The sequence below is a fragment of the Ipomoea nil genome, unplaced genomic scaffold (assembly GCF_001879475.1).
Source record: "Ipomoea nil cultivar Tokyo-kokei standard unplaced genomic scaffold, Asagao_1.1 scaffold2921, whole genome shotgun sequence".
Taxonomy (NCBI): domain Eukaryota; kingdom Viridiplantae; phylum Streptophyta; class Magnoliopsida; order Solanales; family Convolvulaceae; genus Ipomoea; species Ipomoea nil.
Genome location: NW_017619349.1, coordinates 4,009,207 through 4,035,528, shown reverse-complemented (window position 1 = coordinate 4,035,528; position 26,322 = coordinate 4,009,207). Strand labels below are relative to the sequence as shown.

At 34.9% G+C, this 26,322-nt stretch overlaps 3 protein-coding genes and 3 long non-coding RNA genes across 7 annotated transcripts; 3 read left to right on the top strand and 3 right to left on the bottom strand.

Moving 5' to 3' along the window:
- Positions 1-7,626: 7,626 nt before the first annotated feature.
- On the top strand, positions 7,627-11,350 carry LOC109161129 (protein WVD2-like 7). Of its 2 annotated transcripts, XR_002050883.1 has the most exons (10): positions 7,627-7,794; positions 8,025-8,101; positions 8,578-9,390; positions 9,479-9,510; positions 9,609-9,659; positions 9,740-9,836; positions 9,925-9,996; positions 10,110-10,217; positions 10,593-11,117; positions 11,153-11,350. XR_002050883.1 is itself a non-coding variant. In XM_019309480.1 (9 exons), the coding sequence occupies exons 2-9, from the start codon at positions 8,060-8,062 to the stop codon at positions 11,010-11,012; spliced, it is 1,635 nt and encodes a 544-aa protein (XP_019165025.1). In that variant the 5' UTR covers positions 7,627-7,794; positions 8,025-8,059; the 3' UTR covers positions 11,013-11,350. The 2 variants fall into 2 exon arrangements, 1 of the variants encoding a protein (XP_019165025.1); XM_019309480.1 differs by having other exon boundaries at positions 10,593-11,350.
- Positions 11,351-12,925: 1,575 nt separating this feature from the next.
- Positions 12,926-13,807, bottom strand: LOC109161130 (leucine-rich repeat extensin-like protein 3). Its single transcript, XM_019309481.1, has 2 exons — positions 13,081-13,807; positions 12,926-13,045 (listed from the first exon to the last, which is right to left on the bottom strand). The coding sequence occupies exons 1-2, from the start codon at positions 13,647-13,649 to the stop codon at positions 13,003-13,005; spliced, it is 612 nt and encodes a 203-aa protein (XP_019165026.1). The 5' UTR covers positions 13,650-13,807; the 3' UTR covers positions 12,926-13,002.
- Positions 13,808-17,178: 3,371 nt separating this feature from the next.
- On the top strand, positions 17,179-18,748 carry LOC109161131. Its single transcript, XR_002050884.1, has 2 exons — positions 17,179-17,276; positions 18,437-18,748. It is a non-coding gene; the product is annotated as an uncharacterized LOC109161131 (long non-coding RNA).
- Positions 18,749-20,403: 1,655 nt separating this feature from the next.
- LOC109160837 lies at positions 20,404-22,203 on the bottom strand. Its single transcript, XM_019309080.1, has 7 exons — positions 22,019-22,203; positions 21,848-21,949; positions 21,445-21,529; positions 21,149-21,283; positions 20,959-21,030; positions 20,617-20,741; positions 20,404-20,515 (listed from the first exon to the last, which is right to left on the bottom strand). The coding sequence occupies exons 3-7, from the start codon at positions 21,511-21,513 to the stop codon at positions 20,404-20,406; spliced, it is 513 nt and encodes a 170-aa protein (XP_019164625.1). The 5' UTR covers positions 21,514-21,529; positions 21,848-21,949; positions 22,019-22,203.
- Positions 22,204-22,222: 19 nt separating this feature from the next.
- Positions 22,223-24,399, bottom strand: LOC109161135. Its single transcript, XR_002050888.1, has 5 exons — positions 24,281-24,399; positions 23,754-23,849; positions 23,136-23,236; positions 22,829-22,890; positions 22,223-22,313 (listed from the first exon to the last, which is right to left on the bottom strand). It is a non-coding gene; the product is annotated as an uncharacterized LOC109161135 (long non-coding RNA).
- Positions 24,400-24,891: 492 nt separating this feature from the next.
- LOC109161132 lies at positions 24,892-26,303 on the top strand. The gene is made up of 2 exons (XR_002050885.1): positions 24,892-24,978; positions 26,181-26,303. It is a non-coding gene; the product is annotated as an uncharacterized LOC109161132 (long non-coding RNA).
- The last annotated feature ends 19 nt before the right edge of the window (positions 26,304-26,322 follow it).

Here is a 26,322-nt window from a genome sequence, read left to right as displayed (position 1 = left end):
CCATATCATTCTTGAGCTCTAATTTTTTAAATTATTATAGTAAATATTACTTTAATTTGTGTTTTCAACATAATAGAATTTTTCATATTGGAACTAAGTACAATATAATATTCCAAACAAAAAGTGACTAATTATCCCCTAATCCCCTATACATATCCAACCAAAACTTATATATCCTTCCTTAATAATTGATAATTATTTGATATGTTGTTTCCCTCCTTTAATAATGTTAAAATATAAAATCAGATTGCTAAAAGGACATCCCACCTCTTTTAGCAGAATTTCTTTATTACAATATGATTATCCAAAAATCATTATCAACTTTTTTTTTGTTATGATGGTTTAATATCAATTTTTTAAATCAAGTATGGTGTCATTTCCAATATTAAAAAGATGACTTTAAAATTTTTTTTTATTTAAAGCTTCATTGGTATAAGGTTATGTCCAACATTGTGGCTCCACCAAATAGTTATAGGGCCACTAATCACCAATTCATTCATTTATTCATCACTTCACACCCAAAACTTTAATCAAATTCACCAATCGCCACACTTAAATATTTTATATTCTATTTTATTTTAAAATTTCGATTTAAACTTTCCTCTTAATTAGTTTATATTGTGTGTATTTTTTTTTTCTTTTTAACGAGAAACATCAACATACGAACTCGATAAGAAGAATGTAAACAATAATTATACTTTTGATAATTTAAATACAAAAATCATACTCTACGTACTCACTCGCTCCCTTTTTTTGGGGTGGATTATTGCTTTTTATATTGATATGTAATGTGTAAGTTGACCAACCTTATTACAATTCAAGTAGATATATTTATATTATTTAGAATACTTCCTTTGTCTTGTCCCTTAAAAATTATTACATATTATATTAGGATGCCCAACAAAATCATTTCATTCAATGCATTTATAATTTTATTACCCAAAATTTTCTTGAAACAGAATTTTAAAATAATTAAATATTAAATGTTTATACATTTTTTTTAGTAACTACTATACAGTCGAACCCTATCTATAATATCTGATCAACATGATTATATCGCAATATTCTTGATAACAGTAATGCCATCAGACCACAACTCCACAAGGTACTTGGTATTGTAGTAATGATGGGAGTGGTAGAAAAAATTTCAATTAGAGGGATGAAAAGTCCTTCGACTATTTTAATTGTATTGTTATTGTTTTAAACGCTCTAACTTTTTTTTTTTTGGGTGCTCTAATACCATCAAGTATTGATTGTACTTGGTATAATAAGCACTAGTGCCGACCCAACAAGAAAAACTTGAGAAAAAATAGTGAAAATCAGTAAAAAATTATTCTTAAATACATGTTGGTGATAATGAACCACAATCGATTTAATATCGTAAAATAATATTTATATATACACAGACGAAGTATATAAAATATTATTCGATATATATATATATATATATATATATATATATATATATATATATATATATATATATATATATATATATATATATAATAAGAATCATATAGGAACCATTCAATAGGTAGGAACTTAAGAACGAATCTAAACCCTTTATTTTATTAAATCTAGGGTGCATGTTTAATATGATGTAATTAATATTGTAACGGTGGTTGAGTTTTATTTTTGGGCGTCCAGGGGTATTTTAGTAACTCAAAGCAGTGCATACGTGAAAGGGTAGGATTTGTCGCTCATTCTTCGCATTCTGGCTTGAGTTGTTCACCATAGCTTTGACTGTGTCGTAGACTCCATCCTCCTCACGCTTGTTGTCTCTCGCTTCTCCATTCTTTACGCCAGTAATCACTTCATCGTCTGTGCTTGAGTTTCCATCTGAGATGACCGGCGGTGATGATCAGAACCTTAAGCGCCTCCGTCCGGCGACGACCTCGTCCGCTGCTTAAGGTGGGTTTGCTTTTTTTTTTTTTTTTTTTTGTTTTTGTTTTTTAAGGTTTGAATTGCTGCACGATTTATGTGCATATTTAATCTTATATTAGTTGTAGATTTGTTGGGTTTCTTTTTAACTTTTTTTGTTATTAGACATAGCTAATCCTTAAACTGGACGGATCTTGAATTGCTATGAATTCTTTTGGTGATATTTTCTAGCCTGGGTTGCACTGCATATTATCTAGAAAGCTACTGTTGTATATATATGCTTACAGAATTTTGGGAGTTGAACCAATTTTGCTATGCCCTTCTGTGGACAAGTTTGAGACTTGGGTGTTTCTTGAAATGCTTAATTAACTAATTTTTATCCACTTCACTGCTATAAAGATTCGATTTTAATGGTATCCTCAATCTAATTATAGGTCTTGAGTTTTGGTTAGTGTTATATGCCTTGCATTTCCATATGTTCTTTGCAAGTTTAGTGTAGTGAGAACTCAATTTTCCAGGTCGTGTGTACCGCAAATAATTAATTTGGTGTTCTTCTACGTTGTTTATTTATCAGTGGTATCTAATTTCTTATGTTGTGTGCATTTTTGTTGGATTGTCTGTGCAGTTATATATGCTCTATTTTTTCTTTTGTATTTTTGTGGATTCTTGGGGTTTGATGGGAGTATCATTTGTTATGTTTTTTTGTTTATGTTAGTAGTTTTGATGCTTGATATTTTTCTGTGTTTGAATCTGGAACTGTGTTTTCATTTTTCATACACAAATTAATTATGCACGTTATGGCACACACAGAGTAACATATGTGTACACCCTAGTTTATCACATCAACCTGGCTTTCGTCTATTCTTTCAAACAGTATTGTTACACATTATGGAACACACAGTTCTACCTAAGTACACACACAATTGATTTACGTCTGTTTATACACATATACTTTTCCTTTATGTTTGATTTTGTTGGTCATTCGATTTCTAATATTTTCTATCGTTGTACGCCCTTTGTTAGAAAGATTTGACGTCTATGTTCCTTGATGATGTGGTTGATGAATGGTATGGGGTTGTTGTACCCGGAGGATTATCCCTAGAAGGATGCAGATGCGTTGGCGTGATGCACATAACAAAGTGGATTGCAGAGTCTTTGCGATGTGGCACATGTAGACCTTTTTGGGGCAATCAGTGAATGCAGGAGATTGTGTGTTGCACAAGGGTGATAGTAGGTGCCTTGATTTGTTGAGGGCGAGTTATATGTGTCAAATTTTGCTTGCTGAGTTAAACATACACCATTCCAAGAACATTCGAATCGCGGTAGAATACCGTGACACCGGGGTCAAAGACAAATACGATTAATCATTTGTAGCTAGTTCATCAGTATTTTAATTTTGTTCATTTGGGTACAGACTTGTATTCTTATTATGATATTACGTACCTAATCTTTTGTTTGATTTGGCACATTTTGTCTTAATCAATAGTGCTTGTGGTCATCCATCAATGGTGCTGGAGGGTGTGGTTGAGTGGAAGGGACTCATCCATCCTCAACCAAAGGTTAAAGGTTCGATCCTTGACTTTGGGAATGGAGCAGCCTAAAATCTCCAGGCCAGTTGTCCCACCCAAAAGATGTGCCTACAATTTAGCGAGGGGATTAGTCACTGTGTCCGACGGTGAAAACCTTGGGTATACCCAAAAAAAAAAATGGTGCTTGTGGTCGTTTGGTGGAAGGTTTTGGCCTATATGCTTACTCAGATGTTATATATATATATATAATTAAACGTGCACACACACCAATAATTACGTGCTCACGCTGATGTCAGCCGTCTTTGGCACGCTCAGATCACCCAGGTGCACAATGCGCTGTACTATATCTTCTGGAAAAACTCAATCTCCAGAAGTTTGTTTTTCTAGAATTGGCCCCAACCCGTATGTGGCTATGTTAAATCATGTTGTTAGTCTATATTCATACTCGAATAGAATAATAAATAATTTTTTTAAAACTAGTGTAGTAACACTGTCATGCACACACTATTGTTCACAAGTGCACAATGGCAGCCAATGCATTCTGTATGTCCCCACGCGAAAATCATACATTGCGGCACACTCAGATTCCCACAGGTGCACACTCCCATCTTCTATATCTTCTAGAAACACATAATCTCTAGAAGTTTGTTTTCCAACAATTCACCTCAACATGTATCTGTCTCCGTAAGTCGATTATTCATACATAACTATAATAATAAAGAATGTGTAAAAAACTGTAGTGCAGTAACTCTGTCAGGCACACACTATTGTTCTCAGGTGCACAATTGCAGCACATGGGTTCATTCAATTAGTCACGCTTTTCGGCGTGTGGGTTTTTGTTTTTGGACGAAGTAGCCAATGACGGCTATCATGGTGTCTGTATAGTATATGACTTTGTTAAATCAAGTTGTTTGAGATTGTGTGTTTCAAGAAGATATAGTACAACGCCTAGGAGAGATATTCATCAAACACCCTGTTGAACTCCCTATTGAGACGTCTTCACCTGTGGAGCGTTGAGAAATTATTAGTTCAATATGTAGTTAACCAGTATGGCACTAAGATTATAACCGATGTGCAGTCGCACTGTGTTACGCAAGCCTGTTTGGCACATTCATCAACGCGTAGGTGCACACATGCTCATCACGGCTACGGATATTAGGGTTTGTAAAAGGTCCCAGGTATGCTCCACTATTGTGATTCAGTATGTGCACTTACGTTCGGATGTCTGTGCACACGTGGTTTCCGTAGGTGCACTCTCATTTATTTGTGACAGATAACCTGGCGTGTCTGTGCACTTCAACGTCAGAGAGGGTGCCATAACCGCAAAATTTGCCTGTGTTAATCAAGATGGCAGACCCAGTTGGCATGCACACAACTGGGGATATGTACATTAAAATTTGCACCAGATATGTACTTTAAAATTTGCCTGCACACAACTGGGGATGCCAAGTTCTGTCTGTGCACTTTAGTGCGAGAGGGTGTGCCGTTGCCCACCATTACATTGTGCGACACAGGTGAAGGCAAAGTCATCATGTTCCGTATGCAATTGCAAACAACATGGGTTTTAATATTCTTCTTGGTTGCATGACAGAACCCAGCATTCCAAATTCAATTGAATTCTAAAATCGAATGACAAACACGGTCGGACATTGGTTCAGTGGACTTACTTTCGTGGTTTTTGGTTGCCGTCATTCTCTCCGGGGAGTTTCTTGTTCGTTTCACGAAGTTTGCGGTTGCCGGATGCACGCAACTGTCATAATTCGCAGGCGTTGTTCGAGGAGAGCCTTGGAGCGGATTTGGCGATCTTAGAATTGGAGTCCTTCTTGTTTTCCTAAATTCTAGGGATGAAATCTAATTTATTATTTAATTAGTAATTATTGGGGGCTAAAATTACCCTAATATCCTTTTTAATTTTTTTATATTAATAATTAATTGACTTAGATCCAAAGGTTGGGATGGGTTCTTATGTTCTGACCTATTGAGTGGTTCCTACTTGAAGGCCACCCTATATATATATATATATATATATATATATCAAACCACCAAGGTTATATGCATGAATATCTACAGAAAAAGATATATACATATCAACCAAAAGGAATTTATAATTCACAAATTATAATTCCAACAAAACTAAATCAGAAAAGGAGGATTTTTGCTTAGAAGCATAATCCAAAACCGAAAGAAGGAAAAGATGGCTCGTGTATGGGTATAGGGTTTTTAGCATGAGTCAAGAGACCACTCTTTCCTTAAAACCTTATTTGCCACCTCCCACAAGTGCTAGGAGCGCCGTGGCCTAGGTTTCCCAGGATAAAACGCGCTACGGTTCGACGTTTGAGCACCCAAACGAACGAACCCGGCGAACTAGAGCAACAGCCTTGAACACAGTTAGGCTTAAGAAGGGAGTAGAAGCAGAAGTGTTTTGAAGCTTGAAAACAAAATTTCGTGTAGAGCTCTTGCTCATCAATTTCGGTCGGGCTGACCGAAACCAAGTGGCCCAAGCCTTTCTGAAGTCATCTCTAGTTGATGAGGAATTTGATTTGCACCCCCACCCCCTCGCAGGAGAGCCTCTATGCTATATAATTCTACAAGCTCTAAAAAAGCTCTTGTATAAAAGGGGGGTCAAATCCTCTTTCCAAACCAATGTGGGACAAAAGCTCACTTTTTCCCTTCATTTTTCCAACTCAATGGGTCTACTTTGAGAATCAATATCTCATTCACCCATTATCCTTTTTGAGCGTACAATATATCAATCTCTTCGTCTTACTACGAAGAACCCGAATCCACTTTGACCCGACCCAAATCGAAAGTGGACCCCACCAATAATTGTACCACAAAATAGCCACTTAAACTGCCATTTTTCCAACAATACATTGCGTTAATAAATGTTTAAAAAAAAAAGGAGTGATGCTTTAAGAACCAAATTTTCTTTTTTTTTTTTTTATTACAATCTTTCCCTATTGACAATATAAGTATATTCCTATTTTAAAATTTACTAAATTGATCAAATTCATATTTCATAGTAACTAATAAATAAAAATGTTTTTACTATATGTACTCTCAAATTCTACTTCATCATCACTTTTGCTTTATAATTGTGGCAAATAATGATTAGATATTTTCATCATGTGAGTCCCATGAAAAGTATTATTTACATCAAGAATTTGTGAGAAGGAGTAGAAGTTAGAGAAAAATTATTTAGTGGACTCGGGTAACAAAATACACAATTTATATATTGAATGTTCACAATTTACATACTAAATGTTCACAATTTACATACTGAATGTTCACAATTTACATATTAAATGTTCACAATTTTATATACTAAATGTTCACAATTTACATATTGAATGTTCATAATTTGATTCGGATCCACCTTGCAAGATGGACCTGAGTCCATGTCATAACTAGGGGTGTAAACGAGTCAAGACGAGCTCGAGCCTGGGTTGGCTAGAGCTTGAGCTTGACAATTTTCGAACAGCTCGAGCTCGGCTCGATTTTGAGCTCGATGGGAATCTGTGTAGCTTCGTCCGTTCGTCGGCACCAGCTTCGTCCGGTCTCGATTAGTCGACTATCGGGCAGCACTGCAGCAACTTCGTCAGTTCGTCATCGGCAAAGGTGGAGACCGGAGACAAGGGTTGATCGGCAGTCTTCCGATGTCTCTGTATCTCGTCTTCGTGTCGTCGTCATCGACAATCTTCCAGACTCCAGAGTTAGGGCTTGGGGGAACGGGGGCGGGGTGCGGGACTGCGAGAGTACTGGAGTAGGGTAAGCCTTAGAAGGGAGTAAATTTTTAATTTTTAATAATAATAATAATAATAATAATAATAATAATAATAATAATAATAATAATAATAATAATAAGGTTTGCGAGCGGCTCGTCGAGCCACGAAAATAGGATATGTGAGCTCGATAAGTAAACGAGCTGTTTGAGTTCAGCTCTAGCTCGATTTTGACCGAGTTCGAGCCGAGATTTAACCGAGCCGTTCATTTACACCTCCTAGTCATAACTATTAGGAGTAGAAAATGGGAGTTTATATAATATTTTCCTAAATAGAAAGAGGGTTTATTGTCACTTCTCATTTTAACTGTGTTTTACATCTTGTTTAAGGAAAGTATAACACTGCGAAACTGCAAGGTGGATTGCAAGCCGCCAAGCTGGGTAAAATTATTCTCTTTGTATATATAATTTTTGGTCATTTTCATTCATACATTTCCCAGAAGGAGCCACTCTCACAGGTCACCATGAGTCCCTCTCAGTCCTCCACTCCTCCTTCACTTTCTTCTTAAAATCTCTTTGAAAAAAAGGTCTCAATCTTCAAAGCATACAGCTTACTCTCTTGATATCTGCCTTTTGTCTATCTCACCCAATGTCTTCAACCATGTAATTCTCTCTCTCTCTCTCTCTCTCTCTCTCTCTCTGTTGTTTTATATAGTCCATTTAAGTTGATGGTTTTCATCTTTTTTTCCGATTGTTTGCTCACACATTTTTGGCAGTGGATTTCTTCTTTGGATATTGTGTGTGCTTGTAATTTATTTATTTAATTTTAAAAAATTTAGTATCTATAATTTGTGGGTTGAGTTTTAATTATTGTCGGTTACTGAAAAATGCAGAAAAAGGGTGTGAATTGGGGGGTTATCAGTTGAAAATGGCGGGTGAGATTGAAGAGCCTTTCAGGCATAATTTCCAGGTAAGAGTGTTTGATTATGAGGTTCTTTTTGTTTTAGTGATGAATTTTTGTCTGTAAAGATTTGTTCTTTTTGGATCTCACTTTTTCTTGGTCTATGGTGTGATCTGCATTTGGTGATTGATTGGGTTCTTCTTTATTCACTTTCCCATCACCCTTCTCCCCTTTTTCCAGATTGGGATTTGCTAATTTTCAATTTTGTGTATGGGCTCTGTAAAAAAAAGTGTTTTTTCCCCCTCTTTTTGGTGTGGGGTTTGTAGGGCACTCAAGAATGGATCAATTATTTGGTATTGATTAGTATAAAAGAAGTTTAGTTTTCAATCTAAATTAGGGTATGGTTATTTCTGAATTGATTTTGTTGGAAAATTGAAATTTGTGGGAAGCCAAAAAGATATAATCTTTTTGTTCTTGCCATGTATTAAGATCTGCATTCTTGAATCTTGATTGATGTTGTATGTCGATTTGGTTAAATCTTGCAGGCGGATTCTCTTCACTCGGGTTCGATCTCATTTGGGCGGTTTAAGAATGAGGATTTGTGTTGGGAGAGGAGGTCTTCTTTCTCGCATAACAGGTACCTTGAAGAGGTGGAGAGATATTCGAAGCCGGGTTCTGTAATTGAGAAAAAGGCGATACTCGAGGCTCATTTTAAACGGAGGGCGCTTTTAAGCCAGAGTTCTTGCGAGTCTCGTAATAGTGGTGGAGCGGAGTGCCAAACTAGCGGGAATGATCTATCTGAGAATAATGCTCATAGTGAGCGGGACGATGAGAATGTTAATAGCACGGGGCAATCTGCACACTTTAGTGTGACCGAGAGTACAGGGTACGAGGGGGATTTCGAGCATTTCAATGATTGTGGTTATTCTGCACAGAGTCGTGATGGATCAGTGTTTGATGGCGAGAATGAATTGACTGAAGGTGAACGAGAAGAGGGTTGTTCTCGGGTTACCGGGACAGTCAATCCCGAGTCAGAAATTCACGCCACCGAAGAGAATTTTGGCGGTGAAAACGTGACATCGAGTACTGCTGCTCCGATTCCTACTTCTCCCGAGATTGACAAGGACGAGAGCACAAATTCAGAGCCTCGACCCGAAATTAAACAATCGAATTCTAGATTGTCTCTAGTTAATCCTGCTAAGGTAACTGCAATTATAGTCTCAAAAGATGCTACAAAAGACCCGGTAAAAGACGTTACGAGAAAACCTAGAAGGCCGAGTGGCATTTCATCATCAGTGAGAGAAAAACCGGTTTCTGCTCCTGTTTATTGTTCAGTGTCGAGAACACCAAAACATGAGGTCTTTTTTAATTAAACTCTTTTGCAATAATGAATAAATTCAATCCCATTATTACTCCTCTGATTCTCGGTTGGTTTGTTTTGAACAGGTTTCATCTAGCTATAGCTCGAAAAGTAAAAGGTATAATGTCGTATTGTTTTTATATCTCTAAATATTCACGTTTGCTAGTTTAAGTCTCGGGGTGATGACTATATTTCAATATCGGTTTCAATTTGTAGCGCTGAGAAGGAAATGAGAACGAAAGAGAAGGCTCATCAAGGCGTGGACAGGTCTAAGTGATGTGAAAGGAATGAACTTTCTGTGCAATTTTTCGTATATTTTCGTCTGACGTAATTTCGATGTTATTCAGGCGTAAAAGGGCGGTTGCTTCAGCTACACCGAGCGTGAAACAAAACGGTTCTGCTTTCAGTTTCAAAAGCGAAGAACGTGCCGAGAGGAGGAAGGAGGCGAGTACTTATACCCCCGATTTTGTGTAGAAAGTTTGCTTAAAAGATTTCGAAATAATCTAACTGAGATGTTTAAAATTTGTTTCAGTTCTCGATGAAGCTGGAGGAGAAAATGCATGCAAAGGAAGCCGAGATGAATCAACTCCAAACGAGAAAGCAGGTAATAAGATACCCGAGCATTTAGATATATACCCTTGTGATATAAGTATTGTCGTTTTTTTCTGTTTCTGATGTTTATAGGACTATAAATCGGTCTACTTCTCATTCGTACAGGAAAAGTCGGAAGCTGAGATACGAAGGCTGAGAAGAAGCCTGAATTTCAAAGCAACTCCCATGCCGTCTTTTTACCATGAAGCCGGACAACAATCAGATCGAAACAAGGTATTTTTACCATATCCGAAGTTCGAACTAGTTATTGTAGAACCATGTTTCGTGCAACTTTATTTCATTATATACCGCCACTACATTTTCGAGAGGCAGGGTGCTGGACCTGGCCCCACTTCCCCTCCCAGCACTTGAACCCGTGACTTGGCTCTGATACCACTTGTTAGGATCAAACGGTTATAACTACGCCAAAAGCTATAGCTTATAGCGAAGACGCAACTTTATTTCCTTATAGACCGCCACCACATTCTCGAGAGGCAGGGTGCTGGACTTGACCCTTACTTCACCGACCTTCATCGATATTGTAGCTATTCTTGTAATTAATTAACCCCCGAAAACGATCTGATGTTGTTTACTTATGTTCGGTTACAGAACATGGCGAATAGATCCAACTCGAGTAAGCCACAAAGAAAGCAATCATCTTCAAGCACAGTAGGTGCCGAAAACGACACATCTTCTTCGGGGGCGACAAATAACGGATCCCATTTCGCCCGCAAACATTTGGACTTCGGGGGCGCCTCGTCAACAATCAAGCACCGGAAAACAATCTCCTCCGATGGCAGCGTGTCGTCTCCACTTCCCACTCCGGTAGTGAAGAACGAGCAAGAGACAACGAAGCAGATTCCGAGCTCGAGAAAACCAAAAACACCAGACGCCAATTCCAACAAGGTAAACAAAGGCCCCAAGGGTGAGAGGAAACCGAAGATTAGTAGTGCAATGAGAACTAGCAACAATGTTATCAAGAAGGACATCAAAGGCATTCACTTCTTCGCTGTGGGCGTTGCTTCCTAAACTCCCGAGCTTCCTCGAGTTCAAGTTTACAACCGTGCCTTGCTCGAACAACGCCTATTATATATACACATCTCAGGTCAGATCGATCAATCCATATGCATTCTCGCCTTCTCTTGATGACAATGCAATATCGTATCAATGTTTCTTGGTTCCAATAGGTTACTACTGCACATATGCATCATGTATGTAACTATATCTAGTTTGTTAGACTATATTTCGAGCATTCGTTTCGTTGTGTTAGGTTCTTGCAATTTCAAGAATGCTATGTTACTGGAAACCCCAAAACCAAAGAAATGAGAGGCCACTGAATTAATGACATATGCTTTAATTTGCTAATACTTATCAGCTTTTATTATCAACATCTCAATTATTTCTTCTCCCAAATATTGCTTACTGAACCATTGAGCTAAACTCGTGGGCGGTTACATGTAAATTATTTCTTCTTCCAAAAGGTTGAATCACTAATCCCAAGGGCCCCACACCATTGCCCGACAGAGCATTTGGGAGGATGTAAATCACAGTGACTCAATGGCTCAGACAGGGTCAAATGAACATCTCTCAATTATTTGAGGCAGTGGTTTGTTGATTTGTATGGTTATGAGATTTTGAAATGCAGGCAAGTTTATTACAAGAGGCAATTATATTCCTTGGTATACTATAAGGGGGCTAGTTTGGTCTAGGAAATGTTTTTTGGGTAATGTGCTATTTTTTTTTTTTAAATTACTTAAATATAGAGACAGCTGAGACAAAATTAAAAGAAATGTACAAAAACATATGTGACTTATCATTTTCTTCTCAAGCTATAGCTTTGCAACGTGTCAAAAGAAGCTAAGGCTAATCTCTATCTCCTTGAATGGCTAAAACTAATGAGGACATGCCTGCCATCAAAATCTTGATGCCCAAAGTTTTGGAACCTCTCTTTTGTTTCACTTTCATACCCCCACATAACAAAAAACATGATTAAAATGTATTTTTGAACTATATATATGCAATTTAGTCTTCGATGAAGATTAGCCATCCAAAGTTCAATAATTGTAATAAGTCTTAGACTAGTTTTTTCTTGCCAAAAGAAGTAATTGGGCAATCTAATCAATGAAAATGATATGTTGATGTATAATTATGCACAAGATGATGTCATTAACTTACGTAAATATCATGACTATTAACTCACTTATAAAGTTGTGACGCACAACAAGAATTTTAATAACGTACAAAAAAAATTATTTCATTTTTAGATTGATATATATTATCTTTAAAAAAATGTTGTATTTTTAATTAAAATACACGAAATACTCCCACTTTATAAAACTTTAACTAGATTAACTTTATTGTATTTAAGGGTATTCTTAAAAAAACACATTCAAAGTAATACTAATTTCCAAACTTTGAGTAGAGTCTTAACATTGCATTAATATAGAAATACATTTATTTATGGCCATTTCAATTCCCCATGCATGGTGGAATATCTACCTAGATGTATAACTCCCTTCTCCAAAAGTTGAATCTCCAACTCTAAGGGCTCATCTGATCATTTGAGAGGATGTAAATCAGCAGACAATGTCAAATGTCGGTGCACACAAGGGATCTGCCCACGTCGCTGTTGAAGTTCAAACCTTGGTATCTTCTCACAAATACTGTTTATAAACCAGTGAACTAAGCCCGTGCGAGCACACATGTATAACTCTCATAATTAAAGATGACCAATATGAGTATTAAAAATTTAAAAGTATATCAATGCATCTAATCCATCTATTATTAAATACAAAAATTTAAATAAACATGACATAGAATATGAAACAAGAATTCATTATGAACATTAGATTATTCAGTAATGAATATTTATTTATAAAATGAAATTTATTCACTTTAAACCACCAAGAACAAATGATATAAATACACAGAACATATTAAGCTGAAAAAAAAGTATTGGAATTATTACAAAAACTAAACACTAATACAACATAATTAAGGGTATAAAACGTGTACCAACCTAAGGATCAGTGATCAATTTTCTGCACAATATTGAAAGCTTATAAAAAATAATTTCTGGAATTTCCCCAGAAATTATTAAGTCATAAATAACCCCAAGAATAATAAACCGCCGGTCAACAGTGGTAATATTCCCACGGCGAACCGGTTTTCCGCGCCGGAAAGAGGGTGGTAGACCGGGTACAATTGCCCATCCGGGCTGGTTATGTATAGGGATTGACCGCCGGAACCCCTTGGAGGTGGTGGAATGAAAATGGGCGGTGGCGGCGGCGCCGGCAGAACTGGCGGCGGTGGTGGTGAGGGTAGAATAGGCGGTGGAGGTGAGAGTGGAATAGGGGGTGGAGGTGGGAGTGGAATAGGCGGTGGTGGTGAGAGTACAATAGGCGGTGGTGGTGAGGGTAGAATAGGCGGTGGAGGGGACGGTAGAGGAGGCGGCGGTGGGGACGGCGGTAGAGGAGGACAATAAGGAGGTAGAGGAGGAGGAGATGGCGGCGGTAGGGGTGGACATTCGGGTAGAGGAGGAGGCGGAGGAGGATGCAGGCATTCGGCACACTTATTCTGAATGATTTCTCCGAGATTTCTTGGACGGAATCCATTGATAGCAGGGAGTGCGAGCAGGAAGAAGAAGAAGACGGCGAGGCGCGGCATTTCGAGGGTGGCGACGGTGGCCGGAGATTTGGTTATTGGCCGGAGAGAGAGTGGTGGCTTAGGTTGTATGAGAGTGAAGTATGATAAAGTATATGAGTTTAAGTGTATGTGGTGGTATGACTTATGGTGGAAAAAGGTTGAACAAAATGAGTGAATGAGAAGCAACTTTTCTTTTTAAGATATGAATTTCTCATGTCTTGAAATTGCATGCATGATACGTACTAACAAGATAGGAAGAAGTTGGAGTCACTTAGGGTGTGTTTGGTTCGCAGGAATTGGAATGGGTATCAAATACTTGGTAATGGTAATGAGTTTTGGTGAAAGTATTTTGCATGTTTGGTACTAGGGGTGAAATGTGAATGATTAGGTTAATGATGAATAATGAGATGAAACTCTTATAAAATAAGGTTCTATAGTGGAGGGTTCCAATGAGAACGTACACTTGCATAGGTGAGAACGTGAGAACAAATTGTGTGCTTCCATCTAATATTTTTTAATTGTCTAGATTAGATTAAGTGTGTGCGAACGCGAAGTAAATGAGAACAAATCGCTTTTACACACATTTAATTTGCGTTCGCACACACTTAATCTAATCTAAACCATTAACTTTTTTTCATCTTTATCCTCACCTAAGCAAGTGTTCTCATATGATCCTAAATCAGGTTCTATATATATATATATATATATATATATATATATATATATATATGTCCACGTAGCTACATTAATTTGATTTAACTTTTTCTTTAGATTTTAAGTGAATATATTAGCTAGGTGGTGACTGTATAGCTTTCAAAGATGATATGGATGGGCATCGGAAATCACAAAGCACGTTGTAATAACGACGAAACTAGAATCACCAAATGAAACATATGGCATAAAATACATATTGTTTTATTGGCAAAAATGACTTACGGAGTATATTATCGCTGTGTTTGACAATGTTTATTTAGAAGCTTAAAGTTTATTTTAAACTACTAATAAGCTATAATTTCTTTTTAGTGATGTTCTCAAGATAAGCTAGTAGCTTAAAATAAGAGCTTATTAGTAGCGTTTCAAAAATAAACTTTAGGTAGCGTTTCAAAAATAAACTAGGAACTTCATAACTTTTTTTCATCTTTATCCTTATTATTTTAAATAAATAACATCTTTTACCCTTTCGAATTAAAACCTTTTTGGCCTTTTCTTTTCTCCTTAACTTTATCATCATCTTCCGCAACTCTTCACCATCCAGCACGAGGGTGCCTAATATGCAGACGGATGTGGCACGATGGTGCCTAAGTTGTGGACGGATGTGGCACGATGGTGCCTAAGTTGTGGACGGATGTGGCACGGGAGTGCCTAAGTAGCGGACGGATGCGGCACGAGGGTGCCTAAGTTGCGAACGGATGCGGCACGAGGGTGCCTAAGTTGCGAACGGATGCGGCACGAGGGTGCCTAAGTTGCGGACGGATACGACACGAGGGTTCCTAATATGCGGACGGATGCGGCACAAGGGTGCCTAAACATAATCAACTAGTTAACAGCTCCTAACTTATACCTTTTCAACTAGGTTTGCCAAACATAGCCTATATATAAAAAAAAAGCAAAATTTTCTATTATAAGAATTATTTATCTTTTTCAATTACTTTACAGGAAAGCAAACTTGATATAATATCCACAAATTTTTGTTAAAATGATATTTTAGTGTTGATACTATTATTGATGGGATCTTGGGACCCGTACCAACTTTATTGGCAAAGTCTTGACCAAAGAAGAGTAAAGGATGGATTGACAAATTATATTGTGGATCATAAATAAATGTATATTTTTAATATACTGAATGTATATTATTTGAGTACTGAATATACTTTGTGTACCCAAATAATATGCCTTAAAAAATGAACTGTTGAAATATTAAAAATGTACCTTTAATATAATAAAAATATACTGTATATTAGTAGTATTGACTATGGTCCATGTATTATGATTGCGTGGGATTTAGCTTGTTGGATTTAAAGGACGGAAATAGGCAAAGGAGGCACTGAACTTGGAAAGCAAGGCAAGGGGGTGAGGGAAGCATGGCGGCCCACAAGAAAAGTTTTAAACAACTTCTCTATCTGAATGAAGAACCACTCTGTTGAATCGAAGAAACTTTCTTTATTAAAAATAAAATTAATTATAATTATAAATTAAAATTCCATCCACGGAACATTTCACGAAATAAAAATAAAAATGGATTTCGTAAACCAACTAATTTGGTGGACGGAAAGTTTGGACGCATTTTTGTTTTTTCACGCACTCATAAGTGGTCAAAAACTTAAATGAAAATATTCTTTTCGACAAAGAAAATGAAGTTTTGTCGATGATAATTGGAAATCCTTGCATTATTATTATTATTTTTTTATAAGAACCCATTTACTAAAGCAAGGTATGGGTAGTGTAAGAGTTTGATTTAAAGATATAAAAATAGTTTTAGAAAACATGAAATTCATGTTCGACAAAGTTGTAAATTGGACCCAAAATGTGGCGTTGACGCGGTTGTCGGAGGCTTATAAAAGTTGACAAAAATGTTGGACTCAAGAAATTGCACCCATTCAATCGGAGATCGAATAAATCGGTTACCAAGTTGCTTTCCTGGATTTTCTATTATTATTATTATTATTATTTTTTCCACTCAACACCCACTACTGGAAATTATAAAATTTTCGACCACCTGAAAGTGATCTTAAATCAAGTCGAAAGCCTTGTTCTGACCACTTTTGGTATTCGGAAAAACTTTTGTTGCTATTTCCGACCACTCTTTGGTATCAACTTGATTTAAGATCACTTTCAGGTGGTCGAAAATTTCATAATTTTCAGTAGTGACCAAACAGTATATTTTTGCGCACAAAAAACTAGCTTACCCCAAACCCAAGCCTCCAATGTTTGTAGACAGACCGAACCTCGACATTGTGAGTTGAAGCAAGTTTTAAGTGAGACTTTTCATCCACTAAACTAATGTCTTTGTAAGATTTTCCTAGATTTTTGTTTGCATACAACATTCACTAGTACAAAAAAATTAATTTTGAAAACAATCCAATCAAATTAATTAGACTGTTGACTTATTAGTACTACTACTAATATTATATAAGGCGATAAGAAAAATCAGTAATCAATATCTGAAAGCGTACACTAAATAAGGGTAGATCTTGCTTTGTGCTAAAATGTAATAGTTTTCTATTTTGTATTAAAGAAAAAAATATGCTAAAATGCATCCAAACAATAACTGGATTAACTCTAGTAGGGAACATTACATATTTGATTGTATTAAATATGCACATAAACTTACGGAATAATTTGGGAAATATATTGCACCAGAATAACATTAAAAAAAAAAACTAATTTAATTACATCTAATAACTATATATTTTTTCCGTGAAAGCATCATAAGCATGTTTGTTACATGCTTGGCTAGGATGTTGTGTTTCAAGTTCAAACGTATTCATAAGCAAACCAACAATAAACATACCATATATATAGAGTTACATGCTTTTAGAAAACCAAAAAATAAAAAAAACTTAAATTTCAATTCAAGCTTCCTAGTAATGGAACGAAAATTGAAGTTATTTGGTGCTATGATCCTGTTATTGGTGCTCTTTTCTACTGGTAATTTCTTTTGAAATATTCTTTATTTATTATTTTAATTTGTTAAAACGAGAGATATGTATACATAGGTGCTGCTGCACTAGCGAAAATGTAGTGCACAAAACTACAAACTAAATTATGTAAAAGTGTACTTAAAAAACATGTAAACTCTAAAATTATACACGTTATTCATATTAAATGTTGCACACATTCTTGAATGTACTTTTATATAGAGATGTCAATCTTAGTCCGAATTGAAATCGATAGGTTAACCTAATAAGCCTGAAAAAGTTTAGGATTAGGGTTAAGAAATTTTAAACCCATAAAAAATCCAACTCGATAAGTCATAAGCCTAATGACTCGAACAGGGTAGTCTGAAATTTAGTGGGCTAGCCAAATAGTCCGAACCACTTAAGACTATTTTTTGTTTTACAAATGATGTGGAATAAAATTTACACGAAATCTATATGTAAGCTCATCTTTAGTAATTTTTATTAAATTTGAAAAAAAAAAAGTTTTACAAAATAAAATATTTTTATGAAAATAAATAATGCAAATTTTTAAAAAATTATTATGATCACATTATATTATAGTGTAAATATATTAATTATTTTTAGTTAGAATTTAGAAATGGAGGTTTATATTGATTGGATGATATATAAGTTTATATTTATTAGCATAATAAATCACACTAGTTTATTAAAATTGAAAAGTTTAAAATGTTATTTTGAAAATGTCCAAACTTCTAGTTGAGTTTGCCCGATAAACCTGACTACCCTGTTAGTATTATTTCATCTTATTATCTTTGTATAATATATAGTCTTGTATTATGTGGTAGACATTTTGATAGTTAGTCTTGTTCTATTTGTCAGAGTTTGTTAGAGTTGATATACTTTGTAATCTCTTCTGATTCAGTTACTGAATAAAATGCATTATCTAATCTGGTATCAGTCGGGATATCGGTCTTTCTATCTACACCGGGTTAGGGTTAGGGCCAAAAATTTTAAATAAACCCCACCAAAAAAGAAAAGAAAAAAAAAACAGTGCTAATAAGTCCGACGACTTGATAGGACTAGTCCGAAACTGAATGAACCGTCCCGATTGACATCCTTACTTTCACATACACTTTATACATATGTATTTAAGTGCGCGTTTTCATTTGATCTGTCTCCTATTAGCAGAGTTGAGTCCAAAAGTGGTCGGAGAAGCCGAGGTGAGCGTTAGCTTGAAATGCTTTGGCGAGTTTACGACCCTTGATGATTGCAAAGCCACTTGCAAGAAAGAGGACTCTGGTTTAGCGACTCAAAGCAAACTCCATCCGGGGAAATGCTGCTGCTTCAAACTCTTCCATATATAAGTAAAAATAAAATAAAATAATATTATGGATTTTAAAAATATCATGATTTAATGATTGTCAGCAACGTATTGTATTATATGATTCTCATGAGGGTCGAACATATATATAAATAAATAAATAATATTTCTTGGTTTAATGATTATAAAGTTCGTAATTGGTTCTCTCCATACATTTGAAAATGGAAAAAGAAAATCGTATGTAATGGGATTTTTACTTTTTTTTTTTTTCAAGTGAGGGAAAATGGTTTTTTTTTTTTTTTTTTTTTCATCCATCTTTAACATTTAATTTGATTAAATAACTGTGATAAAAACTTTATTACAATGTAGTATCCATTCATAACTACTTTCTCAACCTACTGAAACACTGAGGCTCGAATTCATAGATTTGTTTTTATACGTTAATTAATAAAATAAAATTTAATAAAATTAATTTTGAGAACAATCGTCCAACCAAGTTAATTAAACTGTTGACTTATTATTACTACTACTATTACTCGTATTATATAAGGTGACAGAAAAATCAATAATCAATATCTGAAAGCGTGCACTAAATAAGGTAGATCTCGCTTTGTGCTAAAATGTAATAGTTTTCTATTTTGTATTAATGGAAAAAAAATGCTAAAATACATTCCAACAATAACTGGATTAACTCTAGTTGGGAACATTACATATTTACATGTATTAAATATGCACATAAACTTACAGAATTATTTGGGAAATATATTGCAACAGAATAACATTAAAAAAAAAAATACTAATTTAATTACATTTAATAACTAATGATTGTATTAGTTATAGTTGAAATTATGATGATTACAATATATATTGTAAAAAATTTAATACCAATTTGAATTACTAATGGTGCTGTTACAGGAAGGTGAAGGGGTTCCCTTAAGTGCCTAATTAAAAGCTATTAAATCCTTCACCCCTATAAAAAGAGGAGTTGGGCAGTAGAGTTTTACACAGAAAATATAGAACACGAAAGTTCATCTTTTAGCCTCAAAACCTCTCTGCTTCTACTCTTTCTTTAAGCCATACTGTGTTCATAGCCATTGTCTTGCTCGCCGGATCCTTTGTTTGAATGCTCAAACATTGGATCATAGCAAGTTTTATCCTGGGAAGCCTAGGCCACAACGCTCCTAGCATCTACGGGAGGTGGCAAATAAGGTTTTAAGGAAAGAGTGCACACTTGACTCTTGCAAAAACCCAACACCAAACACTAGCCAATTTTCTTCAAATTTTTCTTCCCTTCTTTCCAGAAAATAATAGTCAATTTTTTATTTGATTATTATTTGTTTTCTACCAACGGTTCCTACAAAATATTCCACACTAGTTTTTCTAAAAGAAAATGCATGCTACACTCACTGCTGGAAATCTGCCGATTTCCGACCACCTGAAAGTGGTCGGAAATGGCCTTAATTAGGTCGGAAACGCCTGTTCCGACCAATTTTGGTATTCGGAAAAATCACCCTCGCTATATCCGACCACCGAAGAAGTGGTCGGAAATAGCCATCACTTTTCTAAGGCCGTCGAAAAAAATGACCAGGAAAATAGTCGGGCGGGTTCAGATTTCCCGACCACCGGTGGTCGGAAATATCGACCACTTTGGTGGTCGGAAAAGTGGACGTAGTCAACAAAAAAAATTCATTTCACCACAGAGAACCCCCTGTAGTGAAATGAATATATATTGTTGGAAGCTGGTAAGATATTTGCTACAAAACATATAGACATTTCATACACTTGAAAAGAATCCATTCATGAATATATAGTTGAAAATTTAACACAAGTCAATCTAGAAAGAAAAGGACAAACTATGATACACAGATGCAGTTCTTACAGCTTCTTCATCAATTTCATGTATGTTTGATGTCAGCTTCTTACAGCTATAAGTTATTGCATGAGGGCTGCAAGAATTGCAGACAGACGCTTAGGATGACATGTATGTTTGATGGATTCGATGAAAATAAGCTAAGGTTAACTTAATATGAGGAAATTACTTAATTACCTTTCCAAGATGGGTTTGTCTGAAGTGAGCAAAGAAGTTATCCCTCCAGTAGCTCCAAGAGCAAAGAAGAAGAACATTCCAGCAAGGAGTTTGGGATGCAAGTCTTTGGCTTTTGCTCTTTCCTCCTACACATTCATTGTACACCAATTTGAATGAATACTATATATGTACCACTATGTTGTGTCATGGTAATAACTATCTTAGAAACGATTTCATTAAGTTGCCTCTATATGATATTCGTATACCCAATTTAGAGACAGGCCGGAACTATAAATATAAACAGATGGACATTCAAGAACCCATCCAATTTTGAATACAAAAGATAGATTGCATAGTTGTTACCACATCATCAGAAAACCGGATTATGAATCCCAGGTAAGTTCCATAACCACCCATGGCAAAGAGCACAACATCCTATAAAGTGGAACAGCAACAATAACAACATTTAGGGAATACTAAATAAATAAATGACAGTAGATGCAATCTTAATTGGATCAATGGAATGGAATTTCCTTCAAACAGACAAGTGTACCATGTTGGCGGGATGGCCCCAATGCATGAGCCAGTCAGGAAGGTTCCATGATTTAACGAGCTCAACGAACAGTCCAAACACAGACCTCACAGCTCCAGCTGACTTCAAATCATCAGTTTCATTGTGTGGAATCACACAAGTACCCTAAAATGATACCAACATGGAAAACATTTAACTATCCTTGCTTGTTTACTGAAAAAGAGAAGTAGAAAAGGTATTTCATGTCAAGCAAACTCTCATATTTTCTTTCTCTTCCAGTCTTGGTAGAGACCAATGGACCATCCAATAGAACTCACCCCAATAACAACAAAGCAATGATGCATTACTAAAACTGACCTTACAAACTTCTCTTGCCGGTGATTCATATCTTCAGTTCATCCACTAAAATGTCCATTTACAAGATCAATTTCAAAACTCCTTTATATAAAAGAAATTCTTCACTTAAACACCTTGCAATGGAGCAAGAAATAGGCAACTAAGATTTCCTACAAAAACTATGAAGCATGCTGAGTGTACAGCATAATAAGATTACTTACAGGTAAATTAGCTAATAATCAAGTGCTTTCAGAGAAATAACTCAAATTACTAGAGCAAGAAACTACATTAAGAATTAAACTACATGGCAATTCATCATAATATTAGTATTATATATAAAATATGGATAGTAATTAGAATCAAAGAAAGGCTTGCTTCACCAACATGGAAGGCCGAGCATCGTTCACCTCCGGCTTCCTCCATGTCTTCACTGTCTTTTCCTCAAGAGAGCGGGAATGGCCATTGCTGGCTTGCTGCTTCCAGCCCCTATATGGAAGAATACTCACAGTCATTTCAGTCTGATGCATAAATTGCTTTGTTTGGTCAATTGGTTACCTTGTAGAAAGACGAAGTATCATCTGTTTGTGCATCAGGCCATTTCTTTGCATCAAGATCCATCACTAAGCCAGGTTCCAGATTTGTTATAACCACCCGATATTAAACCCAAGTAAAATAAGAATCAATCTAGCATACACGATTTGTTATGAACACAAGCATGGCTATGCATTTTATGTTTACCTAGATACACACCTTAAGTGGATTAAATACAACCATCACTTGAGGTGCTGTTTTATTTAGTTCTTCTCTAATATGATACTCAAGACAGTCTATTTATATCATAGTCTGGTCACTGCATGTGTCGGTCCACTTAATCAGAAGATACAGAATGAAGTTCACATTTTCCATATATGAATATGCAGATACACTGCTTTCATGTTTACCGGCTCCATGCAAATTAGGAGAGTAGATTGGAACGACTGCGGATTTGCACCACTATGTGCAGCAATTTGACATTTTGTCTCACTGTTTTCAAAGGGGGAGGATATCAGTACTAGCACCAAATGATGCATGTAATGTGACAGATTACAGTATAGAATAGAATGTTAGGCAAAGGAAGTTTTACACCCAAATGTTTGCTTTAATTCTAAACATTCAAAATGTTGGAGTGTGAAGCTTATTCAATTTATAATAGCTTTGGTAAGATGAAAGTGAAAATAACCAGTCCAGTAAATACATTTGATCTATTTTATACAAGGAATTTACAAGGAAGAAGAATAAAAATGCAATTTTTAGCACAAAAGTTTCAGACTTTACATATAATTAAAAGAAAGGGAAGTGAAAAGGGCTGAGGGTATATAGTATTACCCGTATTAATTCTTTATATATGCCTTTAACCCCCAAGATCTAGATATCTGTTGGGATGCCACCTTGTGTAGCATAATTAAAAAGTTGTATTCAAATAATTTACATCTTATAATTATAATTATAACTAATTAACAAAATAAAATAAAAATTAAGTAAATGACATTGCATTCTTCAAAATAAGGAACAAATTAAAAGATAAGTCACTTTCATATGATGTATAGGTAGATGTAGATTAAGTAAAAGATTCACCCGATAAACATAAATAAATACGAAAAATATAGATTAATTATTTATGCAGTGTACTTACCTTCACAATGTCTCCAACCTGAAGCTTCTTCCAAGGAATACTCAACCATTTTTGATCTCCATAGATGTCTACACGGTCTAGATTTCAAACAATATGCACTCCTAACAATAAAATCAAACTAAACAGCATTCAATTAAAGAGCTAATGGTAACAGAACATTATGATATATACAAAAAAAAAAAAAAAAAAAAAAAAAACCAACACCAACAACAAATGTATGAGAGAATTACGTTGGAAATCTTATGCAATAGAAAAGCTATATACATAATTCAATATACCAGGTAGCTGATCTAACTCCAAATTTAAGTTTAATGTTTTTTTTCTTAATCAAAATGCTAAGCAAAATGCTAAGTTAAATTTAACAAATCAAAATGCTAAGCAAGTCGAATCTTAATCAAACACAGGTAATTAACGAACACAAGTTCAATATACCAGGTAGCTGATCTAACTGCAATAAGAGGGAGTATTATATATATTTCATAATATCTAAACCTACAAATCCATCTATATCTAATCAGAAATGTCAAAGCAAAAATGCAGGAAAAAAAAAGAGAAGAAAATGCAGTTGAAATAAGATTTCTAAGCCTAAACCCTAGACAGAGACTAAAACAGTGATACCTTTTGGTTGAGGATGACGATGTGCGACTCCATAGCTTTTGAAGATGGCGATGACTCCGTAGCATTAGCTTGAGGTGCGACCGGTTGGGGACGAAGCTGAGAGAACATTTGTTGGCCGGTGCCGCCGTGTTGTGAAGAGAAATGACGCGACCTTTGGAGTTCGTCAATTTATTTATTGGAGGCCGGTATCGCCGTATCGTCAAGAGAGAACATTTAGAGATTTGCTGTATATTACCAGTAATTATTAAATAGAATAAATATTTAATTTCTTATGTCAAAGGAATATTAAAATTTACATTAATTTTAAATTTTGTATTAAATTATTAACTTTAAAATATTTGGTTATAGTTTTAGTATGACAAATCTATGTATTTAGGAGGTTGTAACTTGTAACAGAATATAGTGACAAATTTATTAGTGGACATTGTGGGCTCCCAGATATAATCTGACTTCAGACCACCAAAGGTGGTCGGAACTCATCAAAGCTAACCAATTAAAAAAACAACGGTGATAACGTTCTCAATCACCTTTCTAGTGGTATGCCTTTCCGACCACCATTTGAGAGTGGTCGGTAATATTGTCCATATTCCGACCACTTAACAGGGTGGTCAATAATTTAGAAAAAACACTAATTTACCGTCCACTTTTCTTGTTGGTCGAAAAAGTGGACGGAAAATGTCATTTTTCCAGCAGTGACTAAAACTAATAAATAAATAAATAATGTATATGATCAAATTACACTAAAATATTGATTTCAATTAGTTAGATAATCTACCCTATAACTTTTATTAATGTGTGATGACTCTTAACATGACCAACTTCAATTTGGAAATTTATTCAAAAAGGACTAAACATAACTTACTGAATTATTTGGGAAATATATTGCAACAGAATAACATTAAAAAAAAAAAAACTAATTTAATTACATCTAATAACTATATATTTTTCCGTGAAAGCATCATAAGCATGTTTGTTACATTTTTTTTTTTTTTTTTTTTTTTTGGTAAAGGCATGTTTGTTACATGCCTAGCTAGGATCTTGTGTTTCAAGTTCAAACGTATTCATAAGCAAACCAACAATAAACATACCCTATATATAGAGTTAATTACATACTTTCAGAAAACTAAAAAATAATAAACTTAAATTTCAAGCTTCCTATTAATGGAAGAAAAAATGAAGTTATTTGGCGCTATGATTCTATTATTGGTGCTCTTTTCCTCTACTGGTAATTTCTTTTTAAAAAAAATTTTATTTATGATTTTAATTTGTTAAAAAGAGATATGTATATATAGGTGCTGCATTATGTAATAAAAGTGCACTTAAAAAAATATGCAAACTCTTAAATTATACACGCTATTCATATCATATGATGCACACATTCTTGAATGTATACTTTTACTTAGAGATGCCAATGTTAATCCGAAATTGATGGGTTGAGTCAATAAGCCTGCAAAAGTTTAGGGTTAGGGCTAATAAATTTTAAATCCATAAAAAATTCAGCACGGTAGGTCATAAGCCTGATGGCTCGAACAGGTAGCCTGAAATTTAGTGGGCTAGCCCGATAGTTCGAGCCACTTAAGACTTTTTTTTTTTTTTTTTTTTTTTTTTTTTACAAATGATGTGGAACAAAATGATATACACGTAATTTATATGTAAGCTCAATCTATAGTAATTTTTATTAAATTTGAAAATAAAATTCAAAAAAATTTATTACAGAATGAAATATTTTTATGAAAATAAATAATGAAAAATTTTAAAAATTATTATGAGCATTACATTATAGTGTAAGTACTAAGTATATTAATTAATTTTTAGTCAGAATTTAAAAATAGAAGTTTATATTGATTGAATGATGTATAAACTTATATTTATTAGCATAAATTGCATTAGTTTATTAAAATTGAAAGTTTAGAATTACTTTGAAATATCCAAAGTTTTAATTAAATTATTTCAAGGTTCCTAGTAATGGAACGAAAGTTGGAAGTTATTTGGCGCTATGATCCTCTTATTGGTGTTCTTTTTTACTGGTAATTTCTTTTGAAAAATTCTTTATTATTTGCTAAAAATTATGGAATTTCCGACCACCTGAAAGTGATCTTAAATCAAATTGAAAACCTTATTTTCGATCACTTTTTACTTTCGACTTGATTTAAGATAAATTTCAGGTGGTATGAAATTTTATAATTTTCAACAATGATTTATGATTTTAATTTGTTAAAACGAAATATGTATATATAGGTGCTGCACTAGCGAAAAAATAGTGCATTCTCAAAACTACAAAGTGCACTTAAAAAGCATGCAAACTCTAAAATTAGACACGTTAGTCATATCATATGATGCACACATTCTTTTATTGATAGTTTAGTATGGTACACTTTACACATACGTATCTAAGTGCGCGTTTTTATTTGATCTGTCTCCTATTAGGAGAGTTGAGTCCAAAAGTGGTCGGAGAAGTCGAGAAGGGCGATACCATGAAATGCTTTAGCAATATTACGAACCTTAGTGAATGCGAAGCCACCTGCAAGAAAGAGGACTCTGGTAAAGCTGGTAGAAGCAAAATCATACG